The sequence below is a fragment of the Athene noctua genome, chromosome 1 (genome assembly GCF_965140245.1).
Source record: "Athene noctua chromosome 1, bAthNoc1.hap1.1, whole genome shotgun sequence".
NCBI classification, from domain to species: Eukaryota; Metazoa; Chordata; class Aves; order Strigiformes; family Strigidae; genus Athene; species Athene noctua.
The window spans coordinates 169541263-169560582 of NC_134037.1; the positions used below are offsets into that span (position 1 = coordinate 169541263).

General features: G+C 38.1%; 1 protein-coding gene across 14 annotated transcripts in view; it reads left to right on the top strand.

Annotated features, from left to right (window-relative positions):
• Positions 1-19320, top strand: part of CASK (calcium/calmodulin dependent serine protein kinase) — a 223562-nt gene that overhangs the window by 13497 nt on the left and 190745 nt on the right. Inside the window, exon 1 of one of the 14 annotated variants that reach the window (XM_074904944.1) lies at positions 9646-9683. The exons of the other annotated variants lie outside the window; for them this stretch is intronic. Within the exon in view, the coding sequence (XP_074761045.1) occupies positions 9664-9683 (20 nt within the window). The 5' untranslated portion in view covers positions 9646-9663. Of the gene's footprint in view, positions 1-9645; positions 9684-19320 lie in introns of those variants that run through there. 14 annotated transcript variants of the gene reach the window in all.

Consider the following 19320-nt stretch of genomic DNA (forward strand, 5'->3'; position numbering starts at 1 on the left):
TACTTCTCAGAACATTTTCCGCTTCCAACATGTGGTTGTCACATGCTGGAAAACCTTAGTGAGGGAAGGGGCTTTTGGTGTTGACCCCCCTTTCAGTGATGCTACCTTAGCGATGCATGGAACGTGTGATATTTGGAGTCTAGTTTGTCACAGGGGAGTGTCATATAGTAAACAGATTTATCTGTTGAGTATCCCTTGTGCAGAAACTATTTATCTCCCTTGAGTATCCCATGTGCAGAAACTATTTTGTTGAGAATCAGGCCAGCACCTTCTGTGAATGTTCCAAAAAAGCCTAGAAAGAGGAGGACCAGAAGATCATTAGCAGTTTTGAATATACATATTTTTAAAAAACTTCTTTTAGCTTGACATAATCGTTCTCCAGCTTGTATTTGAAACCACATTCAAACTAGACTCTCAATAATAAAGTAATGGTTTTAAAGTGTTGTTGGGGGTAGATTCTTGCAGAAAGACTGTAAAGATGGAGTTTTTGTAACATTATGAAGGGAGTCCTTTCTCCTTAAGATAGAAAATGAGCAATCAACTGGAAATAGATTGTTTTGAAAGTGTGCCTCAGCCATTAAGAAAAAATGCTGCTACCCTAGACATAGGGTTGAACTGTGACATCCATGAACTATGTAAGATGATTTCTAGATGTCTTAGAGCACTCTTTTCATGGTTTTGGCTATAGCAGGATCTGGTTTTGGCTGTAGCAGTTGGTGTTGTGTAAGATTTCCGTAACGGGGAAGGATCACCCTTTTTGTATTCAGAGGCAAAATACCCTAGGTATAGAGGAGACTGTGTTTATTCTGCATTCCAAGTCTGCACCCAGAGGGGAGGAAAAAAAGCAAGATTTTGAATCTCAAGAGGTGTGCAGACAGTTGCTTTAGTTCTTTCAGTTGCACTTTAACCTAAAAATGAGGAAGGGGGCTTTGATTGATTTGTAGTATGTGCTTGCATTACTTCAGCTGTGAAGGTTCACTCAGTACAGCCTTGAAATTTTTTCTACTTGTAGCTGTATTGAGGTTAAATCTCTGCAGAAGACTGTGTCAGATTATCATCTGCTACCATGTCTACAGGAGGCTTTCACTACCCATCAGGATGCATGCTTCAGTTCTCTTTGTCACTCATTGCCAAAACTGAGCCTTGTCTGCACCTAAACTTGGGCCAGGTAGATGCGCTTACTGTAGTATCTCCGAACTTTCTTTTATTCAAAATGTAAGTGGATGTTATGTGGGAATTAAGTCCATTTGTGTGACTTCCCCTATCCCCACCCTGACTTGTCTGAAGGTCTCAGCCGAGACGGAAAACTGTCAGATACCTTACATAAGAAAAAATAATCTATATTCAGAGAAAACTACCTGCTGTAATCCTTTCATGCTGTTCTATCCAGTCATGTAATTTTTGCTTTTTTCGTACCTATCACTCATACTGAACTGCTGAGTTTTATCTTGATTAGTATTTTGCCATTGCTGCTTTAAGATGAATGAAATGGTTATGTTCTTCCAAATATCCCCAGTGCAGATGTTTTTGAAACATAGTCATATCTCTTATGGGTTATAGGGTATAAAAGCAAATTAAAAGTTTGAGGTTTTATATTGTGACAAACTTACCTGTGATTTGATGACATTGAGTTCATCATCGGGCTTTTTGTCCTGATAGGAGTAAATGTGCAGTTTCTAGTGATGAAGTTCTACATTAAAAAACAAAAACCAACTGCTTAGTATTTCTAAAGTGTCATTTAAGTTTTTTTTCCCACAGAAGTAGCTTTAGTCCTGTAAAGTACTTTCTAAAGTTATTCTCTGCTTGAGTAAAACTGTCCAGAGGAAAAAAAAAAATCTACATCTGTGTGTTAAACCAAACTGATTCAAGGCTACATTTAGAGTAAGGATTTTGCCCAAATTCTACCTTCAGAAGCCTAGCAGAACCTCAGTTGTAGGCTGTTGTTCTAGAATAACTTTGCTGTTATTTATTTATTTATTGAAAGCTTCGTATATATATTAATTTCACATGTTGTTGAAAATAATTGATACTTACATGTTTGAGCAATAAATTGTGTGCTTCAGCAAAGTCTACAAACTTGTGTTCAAATCCAGTCTGCTGAGATAGTTACTTAGGATTGGTTTGAGCTCCATTATGTTGCAGTAGTGGAGGCAAGAGTGCAAAACTTTTCCTCAACCCTTGAATGTTTTGACATATAAGCTTTCTCAGGTCAAGTCTGGCCATTTTTGAATATCTTGAACTCAGTACAGAGCTCATCAAGCATGGTTACTTTTGATCAAAACTGGGGGAGGGGGAACAGGAAGGGAGTGTAGGAAGCAATTTCCTTTTGTCAAGAGCATGGTTAGTGCACCAGCCCTGCCTGTTGGAGACCTGAGTTTGACTGAGTGCCCTGGGCACTGTGTTAGAAGTTGGACTTAGATGTGGAGCTATACAGTCCTGCAGTTCTAGCTGGGTGACTCTGTCCAGGAATACACTATTTACAGGGCAACAGGTAGTCGGGAATTTAGATTGTATTCTTGCCTGTGAAGGGAACTGCACTGTACAGGTTGGAGCCTCTAATGCTGTGTATGCATCTTGTTCAATGCTGCTATAGTGAAGAATACCTAAGTCTTTGGAGCAGAAGAAGCATTAGAGCTATCTAGGATTTCAGTATATAAGTGTGATCTGCTGCTTCTGGCTGAAACAGCAGATCACACACTGTTTGTGTACAATTCAGCTCATGAATGCTGGTTTTTGGCTTGGTGTTTTGTTTGTTTGGGTTTTTTTTCCCTTTGGAGAGTCATACTGGGTTAATCAGTTTTTCAGGTGAACTGTCTTGTATGCAGTAATAGAAAACTATTTATAGCTCATATAAACAGACATAAGGTATATCATAATGAAAGTAGTAAAGATAAAAATTGAAAAGATTAATAGTCTTAAAGACAAATTCAGAAGAAACCTTAGGAAAGGAAAGATTTAGAATATATGTCAATATATAAATGAAATTAACTTAAGTTCTTAGAATTCTGTGAAATTGGTTATAGTTTCATTTAGATTTAACATAGAAAACTGTAAGGAGGATAAATACAAAGAAATGAAGACTGTAGAAAAGAACAAGCAGATATGTTCTAGAGAATGCAAGGTAATTTAAAGTGTAAAAACCACCTCATTTTCTAATTAAGAATTACATTTAATTTTTACAACATTTTACAACATTTAATGGGGAAACATACGGAAAAGTAGTCATTGGTACATATAAGGTTAATACATCAGAAAAATAATAAACCTGTGTTCTCATAACTTTTAAATATACAACTAATCGTTATTTATGTGCGTTTGGTAAGTGAAGGACCTCAAATTTTAGAGCTCCTATAACAGTCTCTGAAAATGTTTGAATTTTGTTTAAAAACTAAACCATAGTTTAAAATAAATGCGCAACTTCTCAACATTATGCCTTTTTTTTTTTTTTTTTTTTTTCTTCTTCTTCTTCTTCTTCTTCTTCCTGAGGGGGAGGCGGCAGGAATCCAAATGGATTTGGAAGCTTGGTTTTTAAGTGGAGCATGCTCCGCCCCAGCTCCGCTCAGGAGCATGTTTGCAGTTGCTGCAGGATGAGAAAGGGGCAATAGAAGTTAGAATTGGAAGCTGCTGAGGGAAGATTCCTACCAAGGGTGAATGTGGGAAGAAGAGGGAAGGAAAAAAATGAGTAGAGTAGGTTGATAGGGAGGAAAGAATAAGGAACTGTGTTTGAAAATTTAAATTGAATAACCAACAAGAGGAGGAAGATTTTGATTGCCAGTCTGCAAGGACAGAGAAAATGGGTTGAGGGAGGGAAAAGGAGCACCAAGTAAAAAGTAATAACAAGTTAATAACAGAATGTTTGTAATGATGAGAGGAAAAACATCCCATCTGAACTAAACCTTGTGGCAAAGCAGCAGCTGGTGCCTGAGAAGGTCTGGGGGAAGAGGAATGGAAGTGAGGTGAGAATCATGAAAGATAAGATTAGGATTAGTGAGGTGATAATCAGACATGAGAGAAACCATTTTAGCGAAGTGGAGTAGGCAGAAGAGTGTAAAGATAGTTTCATGAGTAGGGGTGGAATATTTGACAAGGTTATTGCCATCAATTCTTTCTCCACTATTGGTGGCTTTTAAGTAGAATGTTTATTAATTGCAGTGATTTATTTCTTTATTTGTGTGCCATTTAGCCACATGAGCAAACAGACTATAGTAGTTATTTGTATGTTAAAGAAAGCTATGAACAAAAACTTGACTTCAGAACCTGTACTAAACTGAATTAGGGGATAATGGTGGTTGACTTTTGTCAGCCTTCTCAAGTTATTTTCTCTGTGTTTCTTAATCCTATATTTTAACTGATTAAATGTCTCCTGATTCTTCATTCTTGCTCTTTCTTCCCCCTTGTACCCAGTGCATGTGGCACAGCTTCTTTCATTTTAAATGAACTGGGTTAATTGGAATGTTTAGAATGTTATGTCTTGCTAACCTAGCCCATTCAGACTAAAGCAGGTTAGGGAACAATTTCACTCACAGCCAAGGTGAGGGATGGAAGCATACTTCAACTCTTGACAGAGAAAATAGTTGGTTATAGCTAGGTTTGACAGCTCTGTGCCACCTTGGCTTCTCTGATCCTTTATGCATGTGTCTTTCTGCAGCTATCTTGTGAATACATACAAATTCACGATTTAGTAAAAGTGTTTGGTTTTTTTTAATTACAACACTATAACATTAAGAAAAGTTTATGCAGACTTTCAGTATATTAAAAATACTATCAATGTATTTATCTGTTGGCACAACTTTGCTTGAAGACATTTACTGAACAAAATTTGGTGACTCGCTCCCAATTGACAGGCCTATTAGACAACTCAGAAAATGGAATACTTTCTACCTTTGGATAGTCAGACTTGTTTTTAAATCTTGATGTCACAGCAGACATATTGTTTGGTTTTTGTTTGATTGGTTTGTTTTTTTGGCATTTTGGAGTGTTTTGTAGGTTGATTTTTTTTTTTTAAGTCTCCTGAAGCTGAGTGCTCAATATATTCCATGTTATGATTCTGATTCCCGTGAATTTCTTTTAGCTACATACTGGTAATTCTGTTGTTTTTCTTCTGAAAGAAATAAGTTTCTCCTTCTTGAGATTCTTTATATTCTTTGTTAACATTTCCACATGATGCATGTAAGTCACCCAAAAGCATCCTGTTAGTATCGCAAACTTAAAATTAGCCAGGACGAATTAGCAAGTGTGACTCTTTCCACCTTTTCTGTGATGTGCAGTGTGAATACTATAACCAAAGTGGCTTTTTAAATCTACCCTCTAGACTTGAATGAGTTGCATGGAAGTCAGCATATGGTTGTTAAACTGGAAATGATTTCCTATATCATATCCTTGCAGTCTTTTTGAGTAATTAGTAGGATTATACAAGGTTACCAACAGAAAGAATTCAGCTTGCAGTGCTGCTGTTGTTGATGTCATGTTACAAGGAGCGAGCAGTTGATTAAACATTCTTAGAAGGATGTTGCCATTTAGAAATACCCATTTTACAAGTATAAACCTGGAAATTACTTTCTACTTAAGCGCTGCTTTTCTGAAAAAGAATCTTCTGTATAGATACAATAAAAAATTTAACTATTGCTTATGTAGTATTTTTGTACACTGGCTTAACAGAAATCAGGCATTGTAATTTTTACATTTCCTTATTAAAAATATGCAAGATACTGTGTTGCCATTCAGCTTTTCATGTCCTATAGAATTGTGTGATGGTCTTATCTGTCACTGAAAAAGAGGATTCCAGCATATGGATGTAGTCAGAGGACGAGGTTTTTTGTCAATAAGTCGTTTATATTAGTTAGCAATAGGAAATGGTGCTCTGTCCCTTCTCCCCACAGATTTTTTTCTGTCCTTTGTGCTGCTGGAAAGAAGCAGGTAGTTGTCAACTCTCTACCTTGAACTAATGAGACTGGAGATGCTTAATGTATTATATAGTATGAATGCAGTAAACTCTTTTGCTGCTGGCCTGTTTGAATGTCAGAAGATTTATGGGTGTGAAGATGAAGAATACTTCTTTAAGCCTTTGTTGCTGTGGCAGTTTTCTTTCCCATATGGTGACCCATCAGTCCAGAGGCAGCAGGATGGATAGATAAGATCTGTGTTGCATTGTTCCTTTGGCAATACAAAATAAAAAACCTGAAGACTCAGATAAGTGAATGAGGTTTTGGGAAAGAATGAGTTATGCTGTGCATGCTCACTACATGTATGCTGTTAGGCCACCGTAAACATAAATAAAATTGATTTCTTAGAATATTTCAGATTAAAGGGCCCTTGAGAGGTCTTCGGTCTGATCTGCTCAAAGCAGATTTCTCAAGGCTTTGTCCAGTTGGGTCTAGAAAAAATGGAGAGCTTTAATTTCCCTGGGTACCCTGTTCCAGTGTCTAATTATTTTACTAGGGAAAACTATTTTTCTTATATCCAACTGGAATCTTCCTGATTTCTCTTTGACTGTTGTGGCACTGTATACCTTGGCAAAGACCTTGGCTCTGTCTTCTTGATAAGCTCTTAGGTGTTGAAAGACTATTGCTTTGTACACTTATGCTTTCTCTTCTCTAGGCTATACAAGCTCATTTTTCTCAGCTTGTCCTCATAGGCCAAATGTTTGAAATTTAACAGGATGTTCGATTTTCATTTTTTTTCAAGGACCTTTGGTCCCTACTTGCAGTTAGCACATCTCCATCTTTTTTTTTTTTCCTATTAAAAAAATCATGGTAGATTAAGGGGAAACAAGGGATATTGTCTGTCTAGACTTCAGAAAGGTCTTTGGCTTCTGTTTCCCATAAGTTTCTCATAGAGAAGCTGATAGAGTATGGGATGGATGAGCAGACAGGTAGACTGAAAACTGACTGAACAGCTGAGCCCAGAGGATGCTCATCAATGGCCTGAAGTCTAGTTGAAGGCCAGTAACTACCATTGTATCCCAGGGATCAATGAGTCCATCTTCAACATCTTCACCAGTGATCTGGGCAATGGGACAGAGCGTACCCTCAGAAAAGTCACAGATGCCACCAGCCTGGGAGGAGTGACAGATAAACCAGAGGGTCATGGTGGCATCCACAGGGACCTCAACAGGCTGGAGAATGGACGGACAGGAACCTCATGGCGATCAACAATGGGAAGTGTACAGAGGCCTGCAGGTGGGGAGGAACGACCCCATGCGTCAGTACGTGCTGGGGGCTGCCTGTCTGGAAAGCAGCTTTGCGGAAAAGGCCCTGTGGGGGTCTTGGTGGACACAGAGTTGAACATGAGGCAGCAATGTGCCCTTGCTGCAAAGAAGGGCTGATGGTATCCTGGGCTGCCTTAGGAGGAGTGTTACAGCAGGTGGAGGGACGTGAGAGAGACAATGTGCACAATCTGTAACACAGGAGACTGTCTGAACAACAGGAAACAGGTGATTTTTTAAAAATTTTTTTTTTTACTGTGAGGATGACTGAGCCCTGACACAAATTACTCCAGAGAGTTTGTGGAGATATTTAAAAGCTGATGGTCTGCGGTATCTCATTCTAGGAGGCCCTGCTTGAGCAGGGGGCTTGGACCAGATGACCTCCAGAGGTCCCTTCCAACCTCAACCATTCTCTGATTCTGTGTATGTGATTTAAAGAAATAGATGATACATCTCATGTTTTTTATAAGCTCTGCAGCAAGTTTCCTCAGCAGTAGGCTGGAGGTTTGAGTGTTTAATTGGATCCAACCCAAGTTTCATGTGGTGGTTGCTTTTGATGTTTCTGGGAGTGGAATGGCCTCTGGTACTATGTTCAATGTCTTGCAGTTGCAGTTTATAAAAATAGTGGGAATGGGGTGCACAGTTCTACATGCTCAGGTTTGCTGTGATCAGAAATATGTTGAAAGTCTGGCTCTAATATACCTTTAAGTTTGTCATCTTAAGTGGGATCTTTCATTTAGTACTGAAGGTTACCAGATAGCATTCCAGATCTCATATCCTCCTAAACCTGGGGAGTGCACACAACTTCCAAACCATTTGGAACCATTTCTTACGATGCCTCAAGTCTTGATTGCTGCCTCATTCACTATGTATGACGATTCTTTCTCCCACAGTGTGGTGCTATTGTGTTTAGCTCTGTAAAGCTAGTAACAGAACTGAAATAAATCATTCTTTAAAAGGGTATAAGACAATAGAGTATCAACTAAGAACAATCCTTAAATTTTCTCCCTTCTAAACACCACATTGCAGTTAACATTTGTTACAACAGAAGTTGTGAGCATGGACAAGGTTTGCATGAAGTTATGTGCTAATAAACTTAATCAGTGTTAAAATTTTAGTGGCTTCACAGCCTCCTCTCATTTTGCATTGTAAACAGAAGGAAGAAGCGTAATGTTTTTCAAAGGTGGTCTTTCACTGCATCTGTCACAGAAACATGAATGAATGTGACTGTTCCTCATAGATTTTCCGTGTGGACTTGTATAGCGAAGGGAAGTAATAACAGTAGGTGAAACACCTGGGTACAAGGTGTTCTTTTTTACCCCTTCGGTCTCCACTGAATTAATGTAGACATTCAGCTAGGTCATTGGACCACCTTTACTAAACCAGAAATGAATATACTTCTGCACAGGAGTGGAAAAAAATGAGCTTAACTTAGAACCATTATTTAATTTTGTTACGAAGTTGATTTCCCCTTTCCTCCCCTTCAAATGGTAGTGGAATTTAAACATAAATGTTAAATCAGTGGGATGTTATACTAAGATACACCTCACATTGAAAGTGAGACATGGTAAACTCAGGTCATCATTAATTGTTTTATTTCCTGTAACAAAATGTGCCCAGCAGCTTGCAGTTCATAAAGAGTCAGTTCTGCTTGTTATTTTCTTTTTTTTTTTCTTTTGTTTTCTTAATTGTGAATCAAGAATTTGTGTTTCCTGAGAGGAGGTTGTTTCTTACTTTGATTTACACTAATGCGGCCATGAGTGATTCTAATGGAGCTTTCTTTGCTTTTTTTTGGCATGCTCTTTAAGTATCTTCCTTTTCACCCCACTGCATACTCTGAGTCCAGATTCTTTTTTTTTTTTTAATCTTCTCATCAGTTTATTCTTTTTCTGAGCTGCATATTTGCCTGCAATGACATCTGTGCAGCAGTAATGTTTACTCTTCTCTATTTTAGACACATGGGTCTGTGATTTTAAGCCCCTCTTCTGTTACTGAGATCCAGGACCAAAGTCCAAAATTAGATGATTTAAATCCAGTTACAAGAAGGTATTAGTTCTTGAAATTGTCTTGCTGATTTACTATACATACACAGGCTTTTACTTGAAGATGATGTAATGAATGGCTTGTTTGCTGTGATTGTTGGGTTTGTTTGAATTCATTACATTGTTTAATAACATACTCTGGAGTTACTAAAAGTGTGAAGGGCTTTAAGGAGTAGTGTTGGTAACCACTGTAATAGGGTGTTGCTTGAGCTTTAAAATGTTTTGAAGAAATTGAGGCTTATGCAGTTATTTTTTGTTTATTTCATCTTAAATAAACAAACCTTCAAATAACTGTTAAACAGGCTAATAAGACTTATCTGGCCTTCACCATGTTTATGCTATAAATAGATCTAAAGCCAGTCCTTGGCAGCAGGCCACTTAACAGGCTTCTGTGTGGCTTTACAGCTAGAACTGTGTATGTCTGGGAGACCCACCTGGTGAGTAAGCTCACTTTTTAAATGGACCTTTTTTTCAATGGTGAAAGTAAATAAGAAGTAAAATTTGGAAAAGAAGGAGGGGACTGGATCCGTCTAGTGATTTTAACTCTTCTGAAATCTTCGAAGAGTTAACAGCATGCCTGTGCTGCCTCAGTAATTAGAGGAATAAACATTGTCAAATATCCAAAGAGTATTCTGTTTTTCTCAGTATAACGCACTTAACACATCACAATTGATAAAATTTATAATTCCTCAGTGATTGAAAAAGACATAAGTAAAAATTTGGTATGTGAAACAGCATCACCTGCTTCAAACTTGCTAGTCAGGAAGAGTAAACATAAAGTACCCTTTCCATAGTTAAATTATACTTGAGCATGTGTCCCTGTTTAGGGCACAAATAAGGTAACTGGAAAAAATATCCTCAGAATTTGCTACACTAGAATGGGCGACCAGAGATGACCTGGACTGTTTTAGATAATTGGGTTTAAATTTTTATAGAAATGTTAAGGTTATGAGGGGTCAGATTGAAATAATTTTCTTACAAAGATATAGAATTTTAAAATATTTCTCTGGAGAGCATGATGCCATTTCTCTAATTTAAATGATCTTGTAGGCATTTGGCAAATGATTATGTCTTTAAAGAATGTATGTTTAGATTAATTTCTGAATCTATTTAAAATGAGTATACATACATGTATGGAGTGGCTGAAATACATCACAAATTTTCACTTTTATACATTATATGTAAAAACAAAAATCCAAGATATGTATTTGAGATGATACACTGTAATTGTTTTATGCAAAGCAGCATGTCTTGTTTTCTGCAAAGTACAGTGACAAATGGAAGGAGGAATTTAATGAGAGACAGAGCAGCTTCTTGATTAACAGTGGCAAGATTTCTGTTTAAATGCCAGTAGTATTGAAACCTGTCAGTTATATGCTGTCTGTAAGCTGGTTTTGCTTTTGTACATAATACTGGAATTGATTGTAGTAGCCACTTGCTTAGAAGTACTGACCACTTAGGACATTAGGCACATTTCTGATTTCCAACCCAGTCACACAGAACTTTAATTTTAAAACAAAATTACTGAAACTAATAGCTAGGAAACTAATAGTGTCCTGTTATGTTTGTGAGCTGAAAAATAGTATGGCAGCAAGTAACAATTTGGGAAAAGCTGGGTGTTTTTATCAATATTCCTTTGTGCAAAGTGTGTTATTAATGCATGCATTTCATCTGAACGTAATCTGTGTGGGGTTTAAGGAGATGGCTATAGCCTTAATGCCAGCCATGAAACAGAATTCTATTATTCTCTAACAAAACTGTTTTGTAACATAATTGTGGCAAAGACTTTTAATATCAGTACATAAAGACAATTAATTTCATGAGCACATTCTCCCTCCCAACCCTGAAAAGTACTGCTTTTGCAAATTCAGAATGAAATAAAGAAATTAGTTTTACCAATAACTGGAGAATGTGTTATTTGGACATTTTACTTAAAACTTTAATTTTCTTTTTGTGTAAGATAAGTGAGAAATAAAAAATATACACATTTCTCAGTCTTGGCTCTACACTGCTATCACTATGCACAGTATTCTAGGGTTGTATTCTGTAGTATGTACTCTGCATGTAAACATAATTTATAGGATATCTAATAGTGCCTCTGAAAAATGTTGAATAGAAATTTGTCAGAAAGTTTATCTTAGAACATTATGTAGAAAAATTAATGTTTGTCATTGCTTTCTTGCAATGGGAACTCCATGTACTTTAAAATTGAACTGTATTAGATATCTTGTGGGGCTTGAACTTTTCCAGGAAACATAGTACTATGTGGTGTTTGCTTTATACATTTCCCTGAACTGCTGTCACAGAATCACAGAATCAGCTAGGTTGGAAAGGACCTTGAAGATCATCTAGTCCAACTGTTAACCTCACACTGACAGTTCCCAACTACACCTGATCCCTCAGCGCTATGTCGACCCGACTCTTAAACACCTCCAGGGATGGGGACTCCACCACCTCCCTGGGCAGCCCATTCCAACACCTAACAACCCCTTCTGGAAAGACATCTAGTCAAAACCTTCCCTGGTGCAACTTGAGGCCATTCCCTCTTGTCCTATTGCTTATTACTTGGTTAAAGAGGCTCATCCCCAGCTCTCTGCACCCTCCTTTCAGGTAGCTGTAGAGGGCGATGAGGTCTCCCCTCAGCCTCCTCTTCTCCAGACTAAACACCCCCAGTTCCCTCAGCCGCTCCCCGTACGACCTGTGCTCCAGACCCTGCACCAGCTCCGTTGCCCTTCTCTGGACACGCTCGAGTCATTCAATGTCCTTTTTGTAGTGAGGGGCCCAAAACTGAACACAGGAATAGAGGTGCGGCCTCACCAGTGCCGAGTACAGGGGTCAGATCCCTTCCCTGTCCCTGCTGGCCACGCTATTGCTGACACAAGCCAGGATGCCACTGGCCTTCTTGGCCACCTGGGCACACTGCTGGCTCCTGTTCAGCCGGCTGTCAATCAACCCCCCCCAGGTCCCTCTCTGACTGGCAGCTCTCCAGCCACTGCTCCCCAAGCCTGTAGCGCTGCTGGGGGTTGTTGTGGCCCAAGTGCAGCCCCTGGCATTTGGCCTTACTGAAACTCCTACAGTTGGCCTATTTTTTACTATATACATCATCAGTGTGTTCTGTGCATGAAATACACCTGTAAGAGATATTCATGCCAGGAGCATCACTAGCAGAGGCAAATGAGTATTATAATTAATCAGGTTCTATTGTTTTGTAAATGGTGTAACTTACTAATAATACATTTATTATTATAATAATATTGTAATAATAAACACCAATGTTTAAGTGAGTTTATCCTGCATGCAGTAATGCTATATGGCACAGTGCTTGAACAGTAATTTTAGTGGTTTCATTTCTTTTATTTAAGGTTCTCTAAACTTAAGTTTGTGGCCTGAGCAGATGCTAGTTAGGAATGATCAGGCCATTTTCAACTAAGTGAAAACAGAAATGAAATAGTTGCCAATTCAGCTACTAGTGAGCAGTGATTCTTTAATATAAAACAACAGTGCTACTGTTTTTGATTGCAGGCACAACAGTTGGTGTAAGTTAGACAGAATAACTGAAAGTCATCTTTCTTAACTTTGAATTTTTCTTCTTTATAACTTCACCTGTAACTGCTTTACTTATTCCTTATGGATCCGTTAATCTTTCTGTTCAAAACCAAGGAATAACTTGAGGTTCTGCATAAAAGTAGATGCAAATATGTACCAAACAGCTAACAATCATTAAAATGCCCATAGAATTCCTATACATTTTCCTTGCTTTATTGGATGCTGTAAAAATTGCTGTACTACTACTGTATTTTATAATAAACTGATTTCCATACATCTTCTCCAACAGCTAAAATACGTCTCAAAGTACTACTGAAATGCTTTTCTAAAAGCACTGTTTAAAGTGCTTTTTATAGTACTCCTGTGCATGAACTGTGACCTATATGTTAGTCTGTTTAAAAACAATCACACAAAACCATCAAAACAAAACCACAATGAAACAAAACCAAAACAAACCCCACAACAAAACAAAACCCCACAAACAAACACAACATACAGTCCCCCCCTAAATTAATACATGTTTTGTGTTAGAGTCACATTCCATGTACAGTTGTTCTACAGTGGTTCAAGTAATGAAATAACATTAAATTAATATGGTGACCATAAGGAACTGAGAACTTAGTTCTATGTATTTAGTATTAAATGTGTCTCAAATTAAACTGCTTTGCTCTGCAAGGGGCTTAATTTTGTTGTGGCTGTTAAGAGTAGCATCTTATTTTCTGTTAGATACACAGACTACAGTTATTTAAAGTCCTCTTTTGTAAGAGCGTAGGTTTTCTAGCATGTCCATGTCACTGACAGATGGTTAAAATTGGACCAGAGGAGAGAATGCTCCCACTTTGTGTCATTTTATGTAATCATTCCTGTCTATGAAATTTTGGGAGTTAATGAGTGCTACTTAATTCTGTTTCTGAGACAAAACTACTGGTTGCCTAGAATTTTTACTAGTTGGAACAAGTGTTTTGGCCTTAACACTTTGTGTTTAGGGAGTTTAATATTGTTAGAATAAGTGCTTGTTCATGCAAAAATATTCTTACAAAATTGGAATGCAATCAGTAAAATGCGTGTTGTTATGGGATTGGAGTTACATTAAACTCTGCTGTCAGAACTCATTAGAGGAAGTATAGTCTGAATGGTCTTTAAACTTGTATGAGTAGAATTTACATTTCTTCCTACAAATACTATTCTTTCACAGCTGTTACGGCCTTAACATATTACCCTGTTGGTAGAAGTATTTGCTTAATTTCTTTAATATTGGTAACAGTAAGTCTATAATTCAGATGAAGAGTAAGACTGTAATTCAGATACAGAGGCGTCTAGTAGATTTCAGCATTTCTGGATTATGGTTTACTTCTGCAGTTAAAATATTTTTGGTAAACTGAGTTACCCCTTGTTCAAATAGAATCCTGTGTGGTCTTTTCTAAATACGTAGAAGTAAATATAAGGTATCTCAAGGTTGTTTGCAGATAACTTAGGGCTGATATTTTCTCTATAAAAAATTCTTTCAATGAGTTGTGTAGTTTTTACTAAAAACTGTGCCATGCTGGTACTTGTGCTTATGAATAAGTTGAGAAATGTTGTACATAGCAAACTTGGTTTATTGATATTGAAAACACAACTCTGTTTTAGATTTCCAGCGTTCTAACATTACTGTTTTACTAATATTATCTGTACATACCTATGCAGTTCAAAGTTATCAATCATTCAGTGCAATAACTTGGTTTTGCTCTGAGCACTGGTTACAGTAGCTTGCTGTTTTCTTTGGAGTCTGATGTTTCAAACTGAAGAACAGAATGAGTTTTATCCTGATTTCATTGGGTTTGGGGAATCTGTTTAACTTGCATCCTAATTGAAACATCTCCTTTACTGGTAGCAGATTCTTACAGATCATGATGTGGACTGGGGAAAAAATGAAAAAGCAGATTAAGTCTGTAACTTGAACAGCAAGGTTTGTAACCAAAACTTCTATGAACTTCCGTAGTGTGCAGCTAAACAAATTCCACTAACTTTTTAAAATGCCATTTTTTGGAAACTTTTTTCTGTATTGGTTACCACCTTGTACCATTATTAACTAACAGTGAGAATGTGAGCCAGTAAAAGAAAGTATCTTAATATATCTGGGTTTTAACATGGATATGGTGAGTGTGGATAGATTTCATATAACTTGCCTGCATCTTGCCCTCTGAATTGTCTAAGTGTATATATTATGCTTTAGGGCATTACCTGTGATCCTAAAAAATAGCCCGTAAATAAGTTCAAATATAAAATCCAAATGCTTGAATTTCACGGTTAACTCTCTCCGTGGCTTAGTTTTTGGTTGCTCCCACTGCCTCTCTCCAGAAAAAACTTCTGTAGAGCTGGCTAACTGTGAACAATGCATATGTGGGCCAGGTGGTGTTGCTTGACCCTAGAGTCCAGGAGTCAGTCTTTGGTTGTTTCTTATTTGGCTGTTCAGCAGTCAAAGGTCAATTTCTAACTTCTTACATTTGAGTGTACAAAATTATTAGCTGAAATAAACACTTTTAATTTTTGCTTTCAATTACAAATTTAGTGTTTCAGACTGTATAGCAGATTTTCTGTAGCAAATACAGTATGGGTAAGTATTTTAAATATTGTTTTCCAAAATCATCTAAACTGCAGGTTACTGTGATTACAGGGGGAGGAGGTGGAGACCCAGTCAGATTATTTTTTTTTTAAAAAGCAGCATAAATTAAAGTGATGTACAAAAGTTGGAGTACAGAAGGCCGGATATGATAACTTGAGGTCTAATAACAATGAAGATCTGGAAAAGAATGTAAAGTGTTTCTGCCTGTAGTATCTTTAAAAGCACTTTAATGTTAAAGTTAATTTAGTGTTCCCCTTGTGAATTCTGTAGAGAAAAGGGAAAATAAAGAGATGAATTAGGTGATGTAAATAAATTTGAGATAGTTAGATAGAGCATATTATACTCTCCAGTCACTTCTTATATTAATTCTTCAGAGGGAGGCAGTTAAATTTTTATTAAAATTTTTCATTTGTCTGGTATTTTTTTTTTGTTGTATGTGTGTGGGGTTTTTTTTCCAGATGTCTGTCTCACAATAGTATGACTTAGCATTTCCAAGTCATGTCAATGTATATCATAGTTTAACTCTTAATAGTGTTTGAGAGAAGAGGATGGCTCTTTAACACAGGGCTTTATCAGAACTGTGTAAGCCATACTACTTCTCTGGACTTTGTCAAAACGTTTTTAAACATTTCAAAATTTACCAGTCCAATGCATGAAAATTAGCTTATGCTTTCCCCAAGAACAAATGTGTAAGAAAGATGCAACACTATAAATCCCTTTCTGTTTGCAGTATAGGTTGTTTTAAAAGTATGTGATATATCTTCCATATTTCCAATGTGAGTTTTAGATTTCTTTGTAACAGAAAAACATTTTTTCTAAACCAGCAGACCTGCAATGTGTGTGTGTCTCCACTGGTATTTTATTTCAGGTCATGAATGCGCTTTTGAATTAAGTCTCTTGATCATCCAACCTTAATGTGCTTTGCTGCATTTCATATGGCAGAGTGATCTCAGAGTGTTTGAACTGAATTCTTTTTGAATTAAACTAAACTGAATAATACACTCTGAAGGTGAACATAATGCTCTCTAACTACTAATGGATATTTAGTCTATAGGACCAGACTAGAGCTAGTTCAGAGCAAAACCTCTACAAACACTTTCAGTGTGAATGGATTCTTGGTACTCTTTCACTTTACCATTATATTCCTACTGCACTGCACCTCTTGCTAATGTAGACTTGTGCTCTGGTACATAATTTGAATTGACTTTTTTACAGGAGAGATATTGCAGAATGTTCATCTTTAGCTGTGCTAGTGAATTTGACAAGTGGTTTTATCTCTTAGGTTATCTTTCTTTTTAGTGTATGGTACCAAAGTTTTGTTACAAATTGATTTACTGAAATGTCTTAGAGCATATGATTGCAGTAGTAACAAAATACGAGGAATTTTGGGTTAGGTACTGGTTGTATTGCTTTAGGTGTTTTACTACTACCATTTAAAGGTAGGGTGCTATTGCTACTTTGGAAGGGGTGGGAAAGGGCAAAGATAATCAACTTCTTTCAGTATTACCTTCACTGTACTCTGCTTTTCAAAGAGGGAAAGCATATAGTCTTGACTAGGTTAGCTTGGACTGATTTAAACTTCATCACATTTTGGTCATATCTCAAATCAGAAAAATAAAGGTGAAATTTTCATTATTAATGCTCTATTTATATAGAGTTTGCCCTTCACTTAAAGACAAACCTGTACACTGTCTTGCATTACCGGTGTGATTTCTTACAGAAGTGAAACTGGGCAGGGGGAGAGGGAATGTGTTTTCTTTGGAGGAGCATTAAGCATATAGCAGGCTTGCTCAAGGGCAGTTCATCAGTGCTCCAGGTCCTCTGTACAGCAGTGGACAGGTTGAAGGCCTGTGCTGCTTTTAACTTCTGAAATGTAGTGTGGAGAAAAGTGAGGCAGCAATCTGACAGCTTTTAAGCCAGACTAAACCAGTATAGCTAACTGTTTTGCTAAAGAACAGGTCTGATGATTAAGACAGCTTTATTTGGACCTGGGAAACAGGCCTGTTCTGACACAGGACAGTCCATCCCAAAGTCACAGATATTGCTGGTGTATTATAGATGAGTCTAGTGATAGTTACTGGCTCAGCTGCAGTGTCTTATACTTTTGATTTATAAGGTGACACAACCTGGGGTGGGTTTGTCACACTCAACTGGGAATGAAAGTGACGCTTGAGAATGCATAAATTTGTCATCTCTTACATAAACACCTTTAAAACTATTCTTCTGCTTTTATAATTTTAAGGAAGAACTTTCAAACTGACTCTCCTTTTCCTGGGATTTTTGTTTTCACATAGCTCAGTGCACTCTCCTGTGCTAGCCAGGCTAGATGTTGAAAAGAGACTACAGAATTTTGTTCTGTTTACCTTGAAGTTTTATCCTGACAGACATAAATACAGTAGCTTTTACCAGGGCTTTTACCATCTGGAAAAATTGATGGGGATGGTATCTTACTCTTATTTCTCCAGGGAAACTACTCTGCACTCCTTTGTATGTGCATGCAAGCGAATTGTGCCACAATGAGAGACGGCTTTTGACAAACAGCTTTTGATTTCTGGCATTCCAGATGTTGGCTGTGATGTGTCAAAACTTGCACAAATTTGATTATCAGTGACAGCAAAACACATGTGAAGAGATGACTTAACGTGTAGTTGGGTTGTCCCGTCATAGCAGAAAAAAACCACTGTGGTTTAATGTACAGTGCATTGTATAGTATAGCTATTGTATTTTTACTGATCTCTTTTGTCAGTTTGTATTCATTTTTTGAGAAGATAATATCATGTATTATGTAAATGATTGGAAATTGTTCTGAATTAAGTAAAGCTGCTAAAGGAGTAGTCAGCATGGACTCACCAAGGGGAAGCCATGCTTGACCAATTTCAGAAACTTCCAAGATGAAACAGCTGGCCTGGTAGATGAAGGAAAGCAGTGGATATTGTCTCCCATAAGATCCTCAAAGAGAAACTGAAGAAGTATGTGCTGGTTGAGCAGGTAGTGAGGTGAAATGCAGGTGCTCATCAGTGGCACAAACTCTTGTTGGAGGTCAGTAACTAGCAGTGTACCCTAGGGCTGAATACTGACTCCAGTCCTCTTCAGCATCTTCATTAATGATCTGGGTGATGGGGCAGAGTGTACCCTCAGCGAGTTTGCTGATGACACCTAACTGAGAGGAGTGACTGATAGGCCAGAAGGTCATGTTGCCATCCATAGGGAACTCAACAGGCCGGTCAACTGGGGTGGCAGAAACCATGTGAAGTTGAACAAGGAGAAGTGCACAGTCCTGCAGGTGGAGAGGAACAACCCCATGCATCAGTACGTGCTGGGGGCTGCCTGTCTAGAAAGCAGCTTTGCGGAAAAGGCCCTGTGGGAGTCTTGGTGGACACGGAGTTGAACATGAGGCAGCAATGTGCCCTTGCTGCAAAGAAGGGCTGATGGTATCCTGGGCTGCCTTAGGAGGAGTGTTACAGCAGGTGGAGGGAGGTGATCCTTCTCCTCTGCTTAGCACCGGTGAGGCCACACCTGAAGTTCAGGGTCCAGTTCTGAGCTCCCCAGTCCAAGAGAGACATGGCCATAGTGGAGAGAGTCCAGCAAAGGGCTGCCACTCCTATGAGGAAAAGCTGAGAGAAGTGGTACTGCTGAGCCTGGGGAAGGGAACGTTCAGGAGGGATCTCATCGTCAAGTACCTGAAGGGAGGCTGCAAAGCAAGTGGAGCCAGGCTCTTTTCATTGGTGCCCGGTGACAGGACCAGAGACAGTGGGAACACAGCAGGTTCCATCCAAACATGAGGAAAGACTTTTCTTTACTGTGAGGTGACCAAGCCCTGGCACAAGTTGCCCAGAGAGCTTGTGCAGTCTCCACCATTGGAGGTATTCAAAAGCTACCTGGATACGGTCCTGGGCAACTGGCTCGAGGTGGCCTTGCTTGAG